General features: G+C 37.2%; 2 protein-coding genes across 2 annotated transcripts; one reads left to right on the top strand and one right to left on the bottom strand.

The window, feature by feature from the left end:
* Nucleotides 1–5,876: 5,876 nt before the first annotated feature.
* On the top strand, nucleotides 5,877–11,479 carry Cbr-rgef-1 (the record flags this gene model as incomplete). The annotated part of the gene is made up of 12 exons (XM_045238003.1): nucleotides 5,877–5,955; nucleotides 6,006–6,121; nucleotides 6,469–6,644; nucleotides 7,019–7,073; nucleotides 7,432–7,512; nucleotides 7,579–7,651; nucleotides 7,723–7,802; nucleotides 8,414–8,724; nucleotides 8,774–9,032; nucleotides 9,910–10,454; nucleotides 10,498–10,638; nucleotides 11,365–11,479. The coding sequence occupies 12 exons, from the start codon at nucleotides 5,877–5,879 to the stop codon at nucleotides 11,477–11,479; spliced, it is 2,031 nt and encodes a 676-aa protein (XP_045096744.1).
* Nucleotides 11,480–12,035: 556 nt separating this feature from the next.
* On the bottom strand, nucleotides 12,036–16,898 carry Cbr-ehbp-1 (the record flags this gene model as incomplete). Its single annotated transcript, XM_002637529.1, has 13 exons — nucleotides 12,036–12,153; nucleotides 12,710–13,032; nucleotides 13,077–13,232; nucleotides 13,334–13,662; nucleotides 13,893–13,970; nucleotides 14,058–14,223; nucleotides 14,725–15,292; nucleotides 15,343–15,468; nucleotides 15,512–15,758; nucleotides 15,886–16,011; nucleotides 16,080–16,543; nucleotides 16,710–16,774; nucleotides 16,824–16,898. The coding sequence occupies 13 exons, from the start codon at nucleotides 16,896–16,898 to the stop codon at nucleotides 12,036–12,038; spliced, it is 2,841 nt and encodes a 946-aa protein (XP_002637575.1).
* Between the last annotated feature and the right edge of the window lie 1,320 nt (nucleotides 16,899–18,218).

Raw genomic sequence — 18,218 nt, 5'->3', positions numbered from 1 at the left:
AACATAGCGACCCAAATTAATGCCCTTCCGCGGCCCAACTAAATTCTAGAATTCGGAGATTCTGTGAATCAGAAATTCAGAATCTTAAAAACTTAAAAGATCGAAAATCCTGAATTTAGAAAGAAATTCTGAGTTTAGACAGTATTTTTAGAAATTCTGAATTTGAAAAATTCAAATGTTCTAAAATTTAAAAAATTCCGAAATTCGAAAACTCCAAAATTCTGGAATTCGAAATTTCAAAATTCGAAAAATCCCGAAATAGCGAACTTTTAGAAGTTCTAAAATTCGAAGATCCTAATATCCTGAAATTCCGAAACTCGAAAATTCCTAAATTCCGAAAGTCTGAAATTCCAAAACTTGAAACTCTGGAATTTTCGAAATTCGAAAATCCAAAATCGAAAATTCCAAAATTCTATAATCCGAAATTCGAAAATCTCGAGATTCGAAGCTTTCGACATTTGAAAATCCCGAGATTGCGAATTTGTAAAAGTTTTAAAATTCTTAAATCCCGAAATCAAAAAATCCCAGAACTCCGATTAGTTAATGAGAAATTTTCCAGTCTAGCCGAGTTTGCCATTCTATTGAGCACCCTATGTGTAAAAAACTTTTTTTTTTGTTCAAAATGGTTATGAATTCCAAAACAGTCGTTTTGTTACCGTATTTTCCGATCCATTTTATTGTGGACAATTTGACAATGCGGCTGATGTGATGAATGTTCGCAAGAATATGGTTTTCTGATTTGTGGTAAATACTTTTTCTGTTGCAGTTGTGCCGTCCAAGGAAGATGATAGCCATACATCGGTTTTTGCCAGAACTCTATGTTGAAAATAATCCAGTATGTTTGAAATTTTTAATAAAAGGGTCTTTCCAAAAATTCACATTTGAAAAATATGTATGTTTTCCAAGGGAAAAGCTATAAAGCTATATTGCAAGACATCTAATTAAAAAATATAAAAATAAATTCCCAGAAAAGGAAACCGAAATAACCCGTTTTACAACTTCCTGAATTCCGAATGATCTGGATGTTTCTGAATTCATTCAATTCTCCGTCGTCCTTCTCATCAAAGATACCACTGCCGAGTTCTCCAGGTTAGTTTGGTTTTGATTATAAAAACATCATCGTTTGGGATCCTCAAATTTCAATCACATCCTCAATATTTACGTCGATTCCATCCCCATCCTCTCCCCGGTAGGAGTGCATAGATATTATTGTTTATTCAGTTCCCTCTTCCCCATCTCTCTTTCCTTCTCTTTCTTTTTCCTCATAGCCTCATTTTATAAACTTGTTGTATGTTCTTTCATGGAATTTTTTGTGTTCTTCAGCATGATCTGTTAGCCCATCCACCATTTTTCCAATTTACAATTCTTCCTGTTCAATTCGTTTTTACACCACAATATGAGTCATGATTTTTTTTTATGAACTTGTAATTTCCATGATCTAGAATGGTTGACATCCAGAGACTTGGATCAATTTGACAGTTACCGTAAAACCTCTAATAGAACGACACCCGGATCGTCCACTTTGAGCCTATATATCTCATTTTCTGCAAAAGATATCAAAAAGTGGCTAACTAGTAAAATGTTGCTGATATCCTGATAAACATTTTACTAGTTAACCACTTTTTGATACCTTTCAAAGAAATGAGATATATAGGCTCAAAGTGGACGTTCCGGGTGTCGTTCTATTAAAGGTTTTACGGTATATACAGTACCGGTCAATAGGATAAACAAAAACGTATTTTTCAGATGATTTTTAGGCATTTTGCCCATTTTCAGGAGTCTGGAGCTCGACTGTCAAGTTTCCGATCACTTGGAAAATTTTGGAGGGTGTAAAACAGACCTTGATTGGAAACTTCCCATTTTTTTACAGAGTTTTTTGAGAATTCCTGGTTTTTCAGCTATTGGCCGATTTGTGAAAGACACATGTTCTTTAACGTTTTCAGTTCAAAACCGGCCAAAAAGGGTGTCTTTCAGTACTCGGAAAATAGCTTTAAAAAACTAGGAATTTTCAAAAAATTCTGTCAATGAAAACTTTTGAATCTAGGTCAATTTTACAGCCTCCAATATTTTCACAGTGGTCGGAAACTAGACAGCCCAGCTCCAGACACCTGAAAATGATCAGAATGGCCAAAAATCAGCTGAAAAATACCTTTTTTTCTACATCTTATTGACTGGTAGTTCCTTTCAGAACTTCTCAGAACCTCGTAACTCACAACTCAACAGTTGTATAGCTCCTCGATTTGACCATTCCGTACTACATATATTTTTCGGAAGTGCCAATCTCAACAGTGATATCGAGTGTTGTTTTCTTTGTAGACATCATAACAGTGTGACGTCGATTGGTGGAATTAACCAAACAAACCCACTCAAATTCTCTCCTTTTCCGTTATAAATTCGGATGATCCCATCATAGTTCGGATTGCCTTCTCTCTCGTGATATTCCTTTTCCGCCCATATCATTTCTATTCCTTACATACATTTGCACACGTACCCCCTCACACACATCTTCTCATTTAGATTCGGAATCGGTTTCCTATGTGGCTAATTGGATTTTTTTTTTGCTGGCGAGAATTTCTCACAGTATTCCTCATTTCCCATATATAAGGAAACAAAAGAAAAGGGAGAAGATTGATGTTTTTGATTGAGACCATGTGACACCATATCAGAAAACTTCCCATGAATTCTGATAGATGAGCTCAAAGTTGACGGTTCGGGTGGGCTTCTATCAGAGGAAATACGGTATGTTGAGACAAATGGAGACTTGAACAGTTTTCCAAAAGATTTCAAAAATTGCTCGAAGATTTGCCATGTCCTAAAATTTTGAAAGCCTCTGTGATGTTTCTTGAGCATACAGTAATCGTGGTTACGGTTGAAATACCGTAAACACTCTAATGGAATGTCCACGGACCGTCAACTTTGAGCCTGTATATCTCGATTCCTGTGAAAGATATTTAAAAGTAACAAACTGACAAAAAGATTATCATATTCTCAAAAATATTTCGTCAGTTGACCACTTTGTGATATCTTTCACATGAACCGAAATAAATTGGCTCAAAGTTAAGGCTCCATTAGAGTGTTTACGGTAGTTGAAAATGACGTATTTCAGTTTTACTGGGAAAGTCCAGGAAGCTATTTTCTGACTGAAACTTCAAATTTAAAATTCTGGAACAAAAAAATTACAATGAAAATTATTTACCCGATAAAATGTTCAATGTTCTCTCTCTCTCTTTTTATGAAACACAGCACAGAAAATCAAAAACTCAAATTTCGAAAACTTGAAAAAGAACACAGACGCACATTCGTCAACTCGAGAACTTTTAAGAACCCTCTCGATCTTCTCTTTTCTTCTTCTTCTTCCTATTTGAGACTCTTTTCTTTTTTTCTTCTTCTTAACACTCGTCATCTCATTCGAGACTTCTTCATGATTTCAATTTGAAGCTCCTCCTCCTACTCTTTCTTCTTCTTTTTTTTCGAATCCATCTTAAGACGCACATACACTTTATTTCCGCTCCAATTCGAATCATCTTTTTCTCTTTTTTCTACTTTCCCTTCTTTTTTTTGTGCTATCCCAAATGTTCGGTGTCTTCAAGAGACAGACACTTCGTTGGCTCTTCATTCCATTTCTTCATTTTTTTCTCTCAAATTTCATTCTTCTTCTACTCTCTCTCTCTCTCTTGAAAATGAAAATGACGTGTGAGGGCGGATAGGATTCAAGAGAAGAAGGCGTGGAGAGGACACAAGTAAGAAGAAAAGAAGAAGAAGATGAACGAATTTAAAAATAAGCGGAGCTATTTCCGTATACCTCTCCCAGCTATCTTCATCATTTTGTCTCGATTAAATGACGTCACAGGTTGTGGGGTCGGCGGATGAGCCGTCACTGACGCCATCCCTGGATTTGGTGGAGGTCTCAAAAGAAAGTGCTCCAAAAAGTTGACTTGACTTGTCAATCTTGAGAAACTTTTTGCTGTGATTGATTGGTTCCTATTTGTCTTTTTCTTTATACATTTTTGAATACTTTTGATGACGTGCTTAAATCTTTATAGTCTGTTTTTGCATTCTTTTTAAGAAAATTGATTGTGGAAAAAAAGAGAGAACGAAAAACATTTTATGGCAATTTCAATGGGCTTATCATCATTTTTATTATCGTTTTGGGATGATACATTTTCAATTTCCGAGTCAGAAGTGATATTTGTTCTACTGTACCTGGTAAACGAGCCCCGCACGGCATAGATTAAGCTCCATTATTCTCATTCCTATTTAAAACATCGAAAATGAAACACTTCTGGTATTACGGTGAACAATGCATCAGCTGACCTTTTTCTTTAATCTGAAAGGAACTGAGAATAATTGGCTCATAGATAAAAGCTAATGAGCCCTTCTATTACAGGTTTTACGATGTGCGATGTTTCATTTTCTGATCATTGGGTGTCAATAAGTTCAATTATTTTGATAATTATGCATAGTATTTCTAAAATAGGTGTTTGGTCATCTACTATTTTAATGACACGGTATGATTTGATTTCTGAGATTTTGATAACATATAGACATAACTTGAAAATAGAAGACCTTGTTTTCTAAATATCTATTCCTAGTTTTTGGCTTCCTTGTTTTAAAATCAGATTTTTACTTGTGGTCAATTCCGAAAAGTTTTGCAGAAGTTTGTTGCTTGTTGATATTTATTGAAATGTAAATTTTGTCAGATTTACAATCTACCTTTTTCCTCTAATAGAAGACCACCAACTTTGAACTCAATTATCTCGGTTCCCATGAGAGATATAAAAAACTATTAACTAATAAAATGTTGCTGATATTATGATAAACAGTTTACTAGTTGACACCTTTTTGATATCCCTCATAGAAAGCGAGATAATTGAGCTAAACGTTTAATGTCAGGTGGCCCTTATTTTACATGTTTTACGGTAGTTGTTTGTGAATCCTTATTGAGATATTCATTTTGTCAGATTTCACATCTAACAGAAAAAAAACCTCAGGAACTAGAAAGTCATTTTCAGCTCAACTTTGAGACTCCCCCCTTTATTTTCAGAAATTGTAGATCAGTTCCAATAACGATGGCGAATGCAAAATTGAACTTTGTTCAGTAAGAATCTCTATCAGAATTCAGATTTATAAAGGCTTGACAAGCTTTCCGTATCATATAATTTGAACTATGATCCCTGCTATAATATCTTTTGAAGCAGCTTCCATTCCCAATTTTCCATCTCATTACATCTTCTTGGCTATCGGCTCCAAATTGGACTATTCTAAACTCACATCTTCTTTTTCTTCCTAAAAAGACTTAAAACTTTTCTTCTTTATGCTTCTCTCTCACTCCATCAATTTCTTTATTTCTACCGCTTGCGCTCTGTCGCTTCCGAAGAAAGAAGAAGGCGTTGGGAGCCGGAGCCGTCGTCCAGTGCTCTTTTTTCTTCTTCTTTTTCTCGCCCCGTGGGCTATCGATTTCTCAGCTTCTCTTCTCCACTCGTCTTCTTTTTCACCACCACTTCGGGCTTCTTCTTCTTCATCCTCATTCGCTTCTTCTTCTTCTTCTTTTTCAGTTCCTTTCCACCCTTCTTCCCCTTATATGGCGTGCGAGAGTTGTGCAAAAGCAGCGCGCATCCGAGAATCGCGAAAAGAGAAAAAAGAGACGCAGTTCGCTTCAGGAAAAAAGAAGAGAAAAAGAGAAAAGAGACCTATCGCATTTTATTTTCAAATTGCAATTCGTGCAATTCATGCAATTCATGGCCTTGTTGGTGTGCCCGCCCCCTTCCAATTTTTCGACAATCTCTCCTTCTTTTACAAAATCTTCATTTTCAGATTCTCAGACATTCCCTTCTTCCGCTCAATCGTTCGTCGTAAAGACGGCATCGACGACGACGATGAGCAAAGTTGAAGAGGAACAAAATCAGGAACTTTTGACAGAAGATCAACTGGTAGTGAGATGTGTGGAATGTTTTGGTATGTAAATCATCTGGAATAAATTAACACCCCACAGGTGACCAATTTAGATGTTGACGAGGAAGACGAGGTGGATGATATTCAATTCGCACATGCCTTGTTTTTGAGTCATCAATGGTTGAGTGATAGTCTTTCTCTCATCACACATTTCGTCAATTTCTATCAGGTAAGAATAGGTTACTGTAGTTTGAAAATCTTTTCTTTCAATTTACCGTGTTTCCTCTAATAGAAGCCCACTCTAACCTTCGAGCGCAATTATCTCGATTCCTGAAAAAGATATCAAAAACTTGTCAACTGATAAATTATTTATCATCATATAATCAACGTTTTATCAGTTGACAAATGTTTGATATCTCTCCCAGGAATCGAGATAATTGAGCTCAAGGTGAGGGGTTGTGTAGGTATCCATTAGAGAAATACGGTGTGTCTCAATTACTACGGAAAAGTTGATGTATGCTAAATCTGAAAAATACATTTTTAAATAGAATTTAAATCCAAATTCTAAATTTTCAGGAGTCCCGAAACGTTGAGCAACGGGAAGCAGTATGTCGTGCAGTCGCATTCTGGATCGAAAAGTTCCCAATGCATTTCGATGCTCAACCGCAAGTTTGTGCTCAAGTCGTCCGACTGAAAACTATTGCAGAGGATGTGAATGAGAGTATTCGGAATGGGTTGGACGTAAGCTCATTGTGAGTTATTTTTTCTGAAGGCAGCCTTATAACTGGGAATCTGCCGGATCTTCGCAGGTCAAAGTTTCTTTCAGAAACACTATTTTTAGATCAACTAAATCAGATATGATAGACCTTAATGAGTACTACAAAATACTATCATTTGGAAAACAGTATCTTGTCTATGAACAAAGTTGTCAGCCATCTAAAATGATACACACTGTCCGGCCGGATCAGCCACTTTATAGCTCATTGACTAGATACAGTTTTCCAAAAAGTATCACTTTGTAGTACTCGTCAAGTTCTAATATAACTAATTTAGTTGATCCAAAAAACATTAATTGTAAAGAAAATATGCTTGAAGGATTTTGGAGAAATTTTAAAACTTTTTTCAGGCCATCGTTCGCTTGGCTTCGTGCTGTGTCTGTAAGAAATCCGCTTGCTAAGCAGGTAAGTTTTTTTGTGGCTTCTGAAATTGTGTTGAGAATTGTGAGATTCATTGAAGTGAATTTGTGAAAGGTGCATTTGAGAAATGGATTAGTTCCCGTTTATTATGTTTTTCGCTAACTTTGATTTTTCGCTTATTCGTGAAAGGCCCTTTTACTTTTAACCTTCAGCCAATTTTTCTCAGTTCCTGTCAAAGATATCAAAAAGTTGTCAACTGTTAAATTGTTTATCATAATATCAGAAGTGTTTTATCAGTGGACGTTATTTTGATATTTTGCTTACTTAGGAATTGAGATAGTTGAGGTCAAGCATGAGGCGTTCTGTTAAAGGTTTTACGGAAGTGAAAAAAAAAGAGTTTCAGACAAGTGTTCGGGTCGGTTTTGAGACTCTTCCAACTCCAGGCACACCTCCACCATTCCCGATTGCTCATAAATTTTCACTAGTATATTTTAGAATCTTCTTTTTTATGAAAGTTATAATCTCATTTCCAACCAATTCTCATTTTCAGACTGCATTCTCTTTGTCGTTTGTTCAAGCATCGGCTAGTGACATTTCCACGTCACTTTCTCACATCGACTACCGTGTTTTGTCGCGGATTTCGGTGAGATTCTGATTGTAACGGAATGATGATGTTGTGTGATACTTTTTCCAGATAACCGAACTAAAGCAATATGTGAAGACGGACATTTGAGATCGTGTCCAATGCTGGAAAGAAGTATTTCGGTTTTTAATGTGAGTAAATATTATTTTGGAAAAGAGAATTCAGGGAGTAATAATAAGGGATAGATGGATAAATAAAAACGAGGATTATTAGTTTTGTAGTGTGATCAATTCGTTTCGGTCAGCAGTAAATAAGAAGAATTTTATATGGAAAAATAATGATAATAACTGGGAGTTTGGATTGCTTTTTTAAATTATTCTAATGGAGATTTACCTTTATAGAAGGGCCCCATACTGTCAAATTTGAGCTCTACTATCTCAATTCCCATTCAAGATACAAAACATGTGCCAACTGATAAAACACTTCTGATATTATGATAAACAATTTATCAGTTGACTACTTTTTTATATCTCTGACAGGAATCTAAAAAATTGGATCACAACTGAAAACAAAGCGGCCCTTTTATTACAGGTTTTGATAACTTTTTTAAAACTTACAATTAGAACGTTCAAAAAACATGATAAAAATTGGCATTGTTGAACGACCAGAAATCCAAGAAAACCAAAAATTAGCAAAAAGAAATTCCAATCCCCAAATACATATAATTTAGGATTTCTAATCTCTGAGCTTATAAGTCTAATCTCTTACTATAAATCTAATATCTAAAATAATTTTCTTCCAGAATCTTTCCAACTGGGTGCAATGTATGATTCTGAACAAGACTACCCCAAAAGAACGAGCCGAGATTCTTGTCAAGTTTGTCCACGTGGCAAAGCATCTCCGGAAAATCAACAATTTCAATACATTGATGTCGGTGGTCGGAGGAATCACACATTCTTCTGTGGCACGCTTAGCCAAGACTTATGCGATTCTGTCAAATGATATTAAAAAGGAATTGAACCAAATGACGACTCTGCTATCTGCCAATCACAATTTTAGTGAATACCGAAAAGCTTTGGCAGCATGCAACAAGAAATTCAGGATACCCATTATGTTCGTTTAGCAGTAATTTTAGAATTTTCTAAACTTTCGGTGTTTCCAGAGGTGTTCATCTAAAAGATCTCGTCGCAATCAATTGCTCAGGAGCCAACTTTGAAAAAACCAAATGTATCAGTAGTGAGAAATTGGTGAAGCTCGCAAAATTGCTGTCAAACTTTTTGGTTTTCAATCAGAAGGAACATAATCTACCTGAGATGAACATGGATCTTATCAATACGCTGAAGGTGTCACTGGATATCAGATATAGTGATGATGATATCTACGAGTTATCATTGAGAAGGGAACCAAAGACTTTCATGAATGTGAGTTTTCAGAGGATGTAACGCCCTTTGAGCTCAATTATCTTGGTTGAGAGGTAACGTTGTCCAATTTTTCTGAAAGAAGCCGCTAATATGAAACTAAAATAGAATTTCATTTTTTGTATTTGATGGTAAAAGAAAAGTGACCGGAAAACTTCGAAAAAGCCATGTTTTTGTCTCACATGACCTGGAAGTTTCAAAATAATCGTAGAACTGCGACTAACTTTTCCAGAACCCTGAACTTTTTCAATTTACCGCTGAAAAAGCTGAAAAATTATATAGTATTTTCTCTAGTCATGAAGGAAATTACGAAAATTTTATGAATTTTTTTTCGGCCACCAACTCAAAACATTTTGGGACCTCAAATTTTCGAAGTTTCTTCGTGTTTACCTCTAGCAGAAGCCCACACACATCTTTGAGCTCAATTATCAAGGCTCCTTCAAAAGATATTAAAACCTGGTCAACTGACAAAAAACTTTTGGTATTATAATTAACATGTTGTTAATTGACCACTTTTTGATATATAACAATTAGTGATTTTCAAAAGTTTTAATTTTGGGAAAAATATTCAGAAAGTGTTAATATTTCTGTTATATGTGTTGAAAAAAAACGTTGCTCCCAAAAACTTAACGGTCCATCTTTTGGGAGATTCAAAAGATTCACATGGCTCACAAAAATTTTTGAAATTTCAGTACTTTGATGTGAAAATTAAAACTTTTGAAATTCACTACTTGTTATATCTAACAGGAATCGAGATAAATTGGCATAAAGCCAACAGTTAAGGGGTCCTCCTAACAGTTAAGGGGTCTTCCTAGGTTTTACGGTAGTTGGCTTCGTCCAAGAAAAAATTCCAAGATTTTCAAAACCCATTGTTTTTCAGTTCGAGCCATCGCGAGGAGTCGTTTTCGCTGAATGGGCATCTGGAGTTTCCGTGGCTCCTGACAATGCGACCGTCTCAAAACACATCAGCGCCATGGTTGACGCCGTATTCAAGCACTACGATCACGATCGAGACGGCTTCATTTCTCAGGAAGAATTCCAACTGATTGCTGGAAATTTTCCATTTATTGATGCCTTCGTAAACATTGACGTGGATATGGATGGTCAGATTTCTAAAGATGAATTGAAGACTTATTTTATGGCTGCTAACAAGAATACGAAGGATCTGAGAAGGGGATTCAAACACAATTTCCATGAAACGACATTCCTAACACCAACAACTTGTAATCATTGTAATAAGCTACTATGGGGAATATTGAGACAAGGATTCAAATGCAAGGATTGCGGATTGGCAGTTCACAACTGCTGTAAATCGAATGCAGTGGCTGAGTGTCGACGGAAAAGTAGTAGTAATCTGACAAAAGCAGCTGAATGGTTATCATCGCCACGTGGAAGTGTCAGAAGTAAACTATTCAGTACTTGCAAGTGGGTCATTTTTATAGATCATCATTATAATCCAATTCATTAGAAGGTCTTCTCGTCCTCGTACAGTATCTGCTGTTGCCACCTCACCAACCACTGAAACTGCAAAGCCAACATGCTCCGCCCGTTTGAATCCTACACCTACTCTCAAAGATATCCGTCCACAATCGGAGAGCACAGAATACTAGTAAGTCTGCTCTAACAGATTTGAAATCTTTGAAGGTTTGAAATCTTTGAAATATTTGTTTTTCTTTATTTTGTGCAGAAAATCATATATCGTAAACACTCTAATAGAAGGCCACACAAACCGCCTACTTTAAGCAGATTTATCTTGATTCTTGTGAAAGATATCGAAAAGTTGTCAACTGATAAAATGTGTGTGATATTATGATAAAAATTTTGTCAGTTGACAACTTTGTCTAATCTTTCATAGGAACCAAGATAAATTAGCTTAAAGTTGATGGTTAGGGAGGCCTTCTATTAGAGTGTTTACGGTAGATTCACCCAAAAATAAAGAAAACAAATCAAAAAGTTTACTTTGTTGAAAAAACGCATCGAAAACGCTTTTTGTTCGAAAGTTGGCTTTAGAGACGAGCTTAAGTTTTCTATAGAAACTATAGCCCCCTATAGCGAAGAAGCGCGCGAATTCGAATTTTTCTTGATTTTTAGTGTTTTTTTTTCCAAATTTTCCAGTTCTTCGAGATATTCCAGAAGAAAAATCAACAATGACCTTGAAAACCCTGAAAAGATCTGAAAAAAAAACACTGAAAAATGAGAAAAAATTCGAATTTGCGCTTTTTTTCGCCGCGGGGGACTAGAAAACTCAAGCTCGTCCATAACTTCTGCGACATTTTAATGCAAAAAATATATGAAAATTTTGTTCCGAGTCCCCTTGAAAAGTTTGCATTTTCAGTCACTCTGGCAGTACACCAGATGAAGAAGTTGGTCTCGTCAGTTTGGCTTGTGAAGAAGTTTTCGAAGACGATGATCTTGCTGACATCTCATCTGCATCATATCGTACCGCCTGAGTCTTCTGAATCCTTTCGTCTCTTCCTCCCGTTTTGTAAATACGAGTACAAACCCTTGCGAAAAATGCGATATGTCTTATTTTGTATCCATATCACTCTCTTCTAGATATTTACTTTTCAAAAACCCTTCTCATATTTTTCTCCACAAATCGAGCTTGATCTGCTTCTCTTTCCACCCCTATTTGGATCTCTACCGTAATATTTTGACGAGTATGCCTTATTTTTTTGTCAAAACTTTTTTCAATGAATAAAATTTTTGATTTTCATTATAAAACTCTGATTCTTTTTTAATTTTGAAAGCTGAAAGCATTTGGATCTTTTGTGCACCGAGTGGGGAGAAAAACTGAATACAAAAATATACACATAGCAAGAAGATGTAGAGGAGAGGGGAGGGAGAAGAATTTGATTGTTATCACGATTAGAGGGAGGACTATTTGAGTTTTGATTAAAAAAGAATTTGGAAAGAAAACAAAGAAAAACGAGGCTGAGGGTGCTAATGGACAAAGAAGAGGGAAAAAAAGGAACCCGTATTTATTGAGAATCGTTTGAAAGATTTCTAACGACGCCACCATTGAATCAGTCGTTTCGATGCGGAAACTGGCTGATCGATTCCACGGACGAAGCGTGTTGCTCTGTCAAGTGTCAGATTTTTCAGACGATCCGAGTCTTCCTCGCTGAAAAATCCATGTTCAAAAATGATCTGAAGCAAAAAAAGCAGCTCCTGGACGTTTCAGAACCCAACGTTTCTGAACCTTTCTGCATGTTTGCACATCAAATGAGTATTGCTCATTTTTATTTGTTTTGCTTTCTGCTTTTTCATTCGATCTACCGTGCTCCAAACAATGATACGTTCACACTCGGAAACTCTCAAAAAGTCGAAAAAAAAATGAAATTTTTAAAAAGGTGTCTAATTTAGACAGTCTAAAAGAACGCAAAAAAATTTGCCAGCGAATGTGAGTTTCATCTTTACATACATTCAGCAATGAAACTGTTTTTTGAAATATTCAACTTTTGAAAGATTTTTGGTGAGATTCCGAGTATGAACTTATCATTATTCGGAGTACGGTGGATGAGAACAAATAGAAAGCGGAAAAAACAACAAATTAAAATGAGCAATACTCATTTGATGTGAAAAAACAACTATGCAAAGATACAGAATAGTTCTGAAACGTTTCTGAAGTGTCGGGTTCGGAAACGTCGAGAAGCCGAATTGACACAAAAAAAACTCACATTTCTTCTTCGGTTGCAAATAGCTTTCGTACCAAATTACTTTTCGTTTTCATTGCATTACTGTATTCCTCCATCAGCTTATCAGTTGCTCTCTTATTCTCATCGGAACGTGGGAAGTCGTCAGCAATTTGAGTAATCTCGTCAATCTGTCGTGTCAAATCCTCGATTTCAGCAATAGTCGGACGAATCGTCTCGATGATGTTATAGTACTCCTGACGATGGACCAGAGTGTTTCGCTCATTGGTCAACTGAAGATAAGACGCGGTGAGCATTTCCTCTTCCGAACTTCCCACTTCGGTTTCACGAATTTTGTCTTGGATGCTCTACAAAATTAAACTTTATCAGTAATAGATTTAAGAGAGCTGACTTCAGCTTGACGGGTGATGTCCGATATACGTTCGTCGATACGAACAAGCTCCTGGGCGGTTCCTTCGACGTCATCTACATCTTTCTCCCATTGGGACGAGAACTTTTTACTTGGTGTCGCTGGAGCGTCTTGCGAAGATAGTTCATAATCGTTCCCCTGGAAGCCAACATGGTTCAAACTTGTATCTACATTTTTGGAATTAGTAATTTTGTTGATTATCGTTGAAGCTTCATGAACAATATTACAACATCACAAACCATATATCCGTATTGTTTAGCCATCAACTGTAAGGATTCTTTCAGCTCAGCACTTCGCATACTACCATATCTTTTCACTCGGTCAAACGTCGAAGGTGTTGCAGGATCGTTCTGTAATGTGAGCACAACACGTGAAGAAGAGCACAACATATATAAAATAAAGACTATGGTGATGGAAAATAAGAAGAAGAACAAAGAACTAAACGAAATATGTCGATGAGATTGAAAGTTAGAAGTTTTGTCTTGATAGACATTTGATAGACAATTTACCCGATTGCCATTTGTCCTCCTTCCAATCGCTGGGACATGTGGGGTGTCATTTGGATCATCTGAAAATTAGAAAATATTGAAATTTGATGTTTTGACCCAGTGTTGGATTATTATACGACTACAAATATCGAGATACAGTACATTGCTTGCGGACGAGTGTTGGTGATGGATCACGCTTTTTGAATTTGTGCACATCGAGTTCTGTAAGAATGTTACACTGCACTCCAATCACAATACCAATAATAATGGAGGAAAATCAAAAGGGTAGAAAAAGAAAATAAACACCAACCAATACGACGCAAATCTGTGTTGGATCCGTTTATACGACGGAACGTTGGGTAGGGTGAGGACGAAGTAGAGGGGATGGCTGAAAACGGGGAAGAGCACACAATACGAACAGAACATACACTACAATCACAGCAGGGAAAACTGTTTTTATAAATTCAAAACTAACCCGTTGACTGTTTTTCGTTGAGCAGTCGTCTGACCTCTTCGCGCCGCCTCTCTTCGTCGCTTCCTTTGCGTGAGTTTGGTGTTGCCGACTGGTTTGTTGTGGACTTTTCGAGCATTTCGCGAGCTCTTTGACGCAGTTCATCTCGTTTTGATGGTGATGCCCGGTTCTAGGAAATATGAGGAAATTTATATATTTTAGAGAAGGGGAGAGTTATCGTAACTAGAAAATTCTTATTTCAAATTTAAAAACTGGATCAAGAAAAATGATTTTTATTGCATCAAAATGTTTAGGGTAGATGCGAAAAACAATGAAAAATTCAAGAAAATCCACGAAACCTCGAAACATTCAAGTATTGAAGAAATCTCAGATCTCGTCCATTCTGGAATTGTTTTTTAAATTCCAACCATAACGGAAAATTCTAGAGTAGCCCTAGAAAGGTGTCGAAAATGGAAAACAGAGTTTTAAGTTATGGCGGGGATTCAAGAAAAGAATCGAGAACCTTCCAGAAGTTTTCAGTAATGGACGAGAACTAAGTCGTTTTTCGCTGTTTCAGGCGCTTTTTCGAGGTTTTTCAAAAATAATTTCTTTTCGTTTGCTATATGAATCTATTTTGATGTATTAAAAAATAATTAAAATTTTTGTTCGAAGTCCCTCTTTAAATACTCACCGAAGCACGAATAGTTCCAACTCCTGGTGTGACCATTGTGATGCTCACATTACTTCTTTCAAATCTCATATTAGACGTTTCCGCATCGTCATCGTCATCGTCGATAGGCTGATTCAAGGCTGGATTCCGACTTGCTAATTGTGGAGTCACTGGTGCTTCTACTTGATCAGGAATGTTTGTGTAATCTACAGCATCTTCCAGATCCTTTTTGTTTCTTAATTCCGCAATCATTGCCACAACTTTCTCTTCCGTTTCAGTCATTCCAAAAGTTCTAGAGATTCGATGATCCGAAGCACTAGCTGGAGTGGATCCGTCTTCACATCCTTCGAAAACGCGACGAAGGCGTTGGAGGAGTAGTTCGATTTGTTTTCGATCTGGTGTAATGAACATATCGACAGTCGGAATGTCAGTGAGTCCCATCATAGACATGGCATCCAGCGCTTTTTGAACATTCTCTTTTTGGCCTGACATGTTGTTTGAGATATCAAGAGATTCGTAATCACCAATTAATTCCGGATGATACGTATGCAGGATTGCACATAATCCTAGTCCATTCTTCCAGGATTTTCTGAAAAAATACATTAGTTACTGACCAAGATTTGAAATAAAATGGCTTACGTAAAGTCATTGATTTTAACATGTGAATATCCATTAGTAACCCTCTGGCACCACGAAAGAAGAGTCTCCCCTGAAACAGGTTGTGGGACTGCGTCTCGAGATGGAGCACGTGGCGAGTTGGATCTTCTGAAAGCAGAATTTGATAGAAGTTTTAAGTTAAAAATAATACCCTCTATGCATAGATCCACTTTGAAGGTATGAAGGCGTTGCACTTATTGGCGTCGCAACTGGAACAGGCCGAGAGTAAGAGTCCACTCGGAATTCTGTGGTTGTCGCCGTTTTTTCTTCCGTTGAGGCACGACTTGATCGACTGTGTCTGTTGGTGGCGATGGGTGCTGCTGGAGCTGTTGGTGTTGGAGCTGATGCTTGTTGAGATGATTTCTCCTCTTCTGCGGAAACTCGCCATTGAGGTCGAACTGAAAAAAAGTTGACGAAATTTGTTATAGATTCTTTATAAATCGCATTTTTCAAAATAATAGGTTTTATAAAAACTAAGAACTGGTTTTTAACACTTTCTAAATAGAAGAATCATCGAAAACTTACTTTTTGCTAATTCTCCTGATTCTTCAGATGGTTTTCGGTGTGCTGGAACTGCTGGAGATGCTTCCTTCTTCTCATTCGCCCATTCTTTGATCTTTGTGGCTGTTGAGTCGATTTGTTGTATGGCAGCTGGAAAACGTTCAATTTTTTCGACTTTCTCCTATTCAAAATGAAATGTTTCGAAATTTTTTAATTACCCGCTGTCCTCGGATCTCTGACACTCGCATCCACTTCATCCTCTGGCACTGGTACTTTCTCAACGAAGGACGCTGCCGCCGACGAGCTGACACTCACATCATCTCCACTAACCTCTGAAATTAGTGTGCTGCCGAGAAGAATGATCAAGGAGCACATTTTCAAATGAGGCGACAGTGGACGTAGTTTGAGTTTCAGTTCACTTTTATGTTCAGGAAGGTCCAGGATGAATAGTCGAACGTTGATGGGTACTGCAGCGATGGCTTTTCGTTTTCCTTTTGCTGTGAGCTCTTCGATAACGATTGTCCATTCTTTATCTTCAAATGTATCATCATCTGGAGTACGGTAGAGAGTTGTCAGAATATCCACGTTCTCTGTCATCTGCTCGGGCCACATTATCACACATTTGTTGACATCTGAGTATGATTGTTCCCATCTTCTTTCTTTGGAAGACACTTTTCGACGGCTGGAAAGGATTTTTTCGAATTGTTGAATTTAATTTTCGGGTTTCAGATGGAAAATCCTATAGCAATTCGAATTCCGAAACTACAGTCCTTTTCCGTCTTGCAACAATGTTCCAAAGACTTTTTTGACGTTTGACACACTCGATGATAAGAAAATGTAACACTTACCGATGGACGAATGATACTACAAGGTTTTCGGGTTTCCATTTTTCGTCGGTGTAAAGTTGAAGTTCCTAAAAGAAGATATGATTTTAAAAAAACCTGGGCGATTTTAGAACCTACCTGAAGAGTGACTGTGAATCGAAACTTGGCAGCTTTCTTGCTGGATCTCCGCAGTCGACGAAGAATATTCGCCATCTGTAATAATGATAATGATGATGAAATGTGAGGAATTTTGCATTTGTACGGAAATGGAATTTAGAGGCGGTGAAGACAAGGAGAAGAAGAAAGGAAAGGCGGCGGAAACTGAGAGGAATGGGGCGCAGCCCTTCTCTTTCTCCTCATTCGACAACGGCGGTGGCGAGAAGATTTGATAAAATGAGCGGAGCGGCGATAGAGTTGAAGACATTGAGAGTGGCAGAGAGCCAAAGAAAAAAGAGCATACGGAGACGAAGCTTCGAACGAATAGAGAATGGCTGGAATGTGTTACTTATCTCTGTTTTGTGGCCCAGAATCCACAAATTCATTCTTTTGAAGGAAATGAACACAAAAGAAGAGAATTCCAGTACATTTGAATAGGAAACAAAGAAACGAAGAGGAGTGACGTAAACAATTCTCTCACAATGAGTGAATATTACTGGATCCTGTTGAATTGGTCACTAGAGACTATACCGATGCATAGATTTATGACCGCTTCTTGCCACCACTCTCTCGCTCAATCGGTCCTCGATTTAGCATTTGGTTAAAGAGCTACTTTTCGAGTGTTCGTCGTTATGTATCAGTCAGCTGCCACCAGCGACTCGTTACACTAACTCTGCCAAGCGCGGCGTCGGAGTTCAAGTGTTCCTGGATAAACAGAAGCTTCGAAAACGAATCAATCGGGAGAGAAGTGATACAGATTTACACATTCTGTGAGAATGAGTGAATATATCGTAATAAAGTGAACATTATCATACATCCAAGCTGAACAATAGTTAATAACGGAAATAGATATCTTGAGACTTTCCAGAAATCAGGAACGCTCGAAAAATTGAAAAATTGGCGATAGCGATTATGCTTGTCTGAGAAAAAAAGGTTGAGACGGAGAGAAAAAGTGTCTGCACCGTTTGTGTGCTATTTAGGCTCTCCGCTTCGATATCGCTACCGTATTCAGACTGCAAAAAATATTCTCTAACCTTTTTTTCTTAGACAAGCATAAGAAAACCGGCGACAGAAAAAATAATCAGCGATTACTGTAACAGTAGATATCTGCAGTTGCTCGTCGTGTGTATGCACATAATGGTTTTGAGTTTTTTTTTCGAGACATCTTTTTGAGATTCAGAAAAATCTTTTTTTTTAAGTCATGTAACTTTTGAAATATGAACAGAAATATTTAGATATCTTTGAGGCTTTACAGAAATCAGGAGCGCTTGAAAAATCGAACATCGGTGAACGAAAACCGGCGACAGAAAAATCTCAGGGATTACTGTAATAGTAGAAATCTGCAGTTGCTCGTCGTGTGTATGCACAGAATGGTTT

This window comes from Caenorhabditis briggsae (assembly GCF_000004555.2).
Source record: "Caenorhabditis briggsae complete genome, chrV, whole genome shotgun sequence".
NCBI lineage: Eukaryota > Metazoa > Nematoda > Chromadorea > Rhabditida > Rhabditidae > Caenorhabditis > Caenorhabditis briggsae.
The sequence above is the reverse complement of the archived record's forward strand: the minus strand, read 5'-3'. Positions and strand labels throughout refer to the sequence as shown.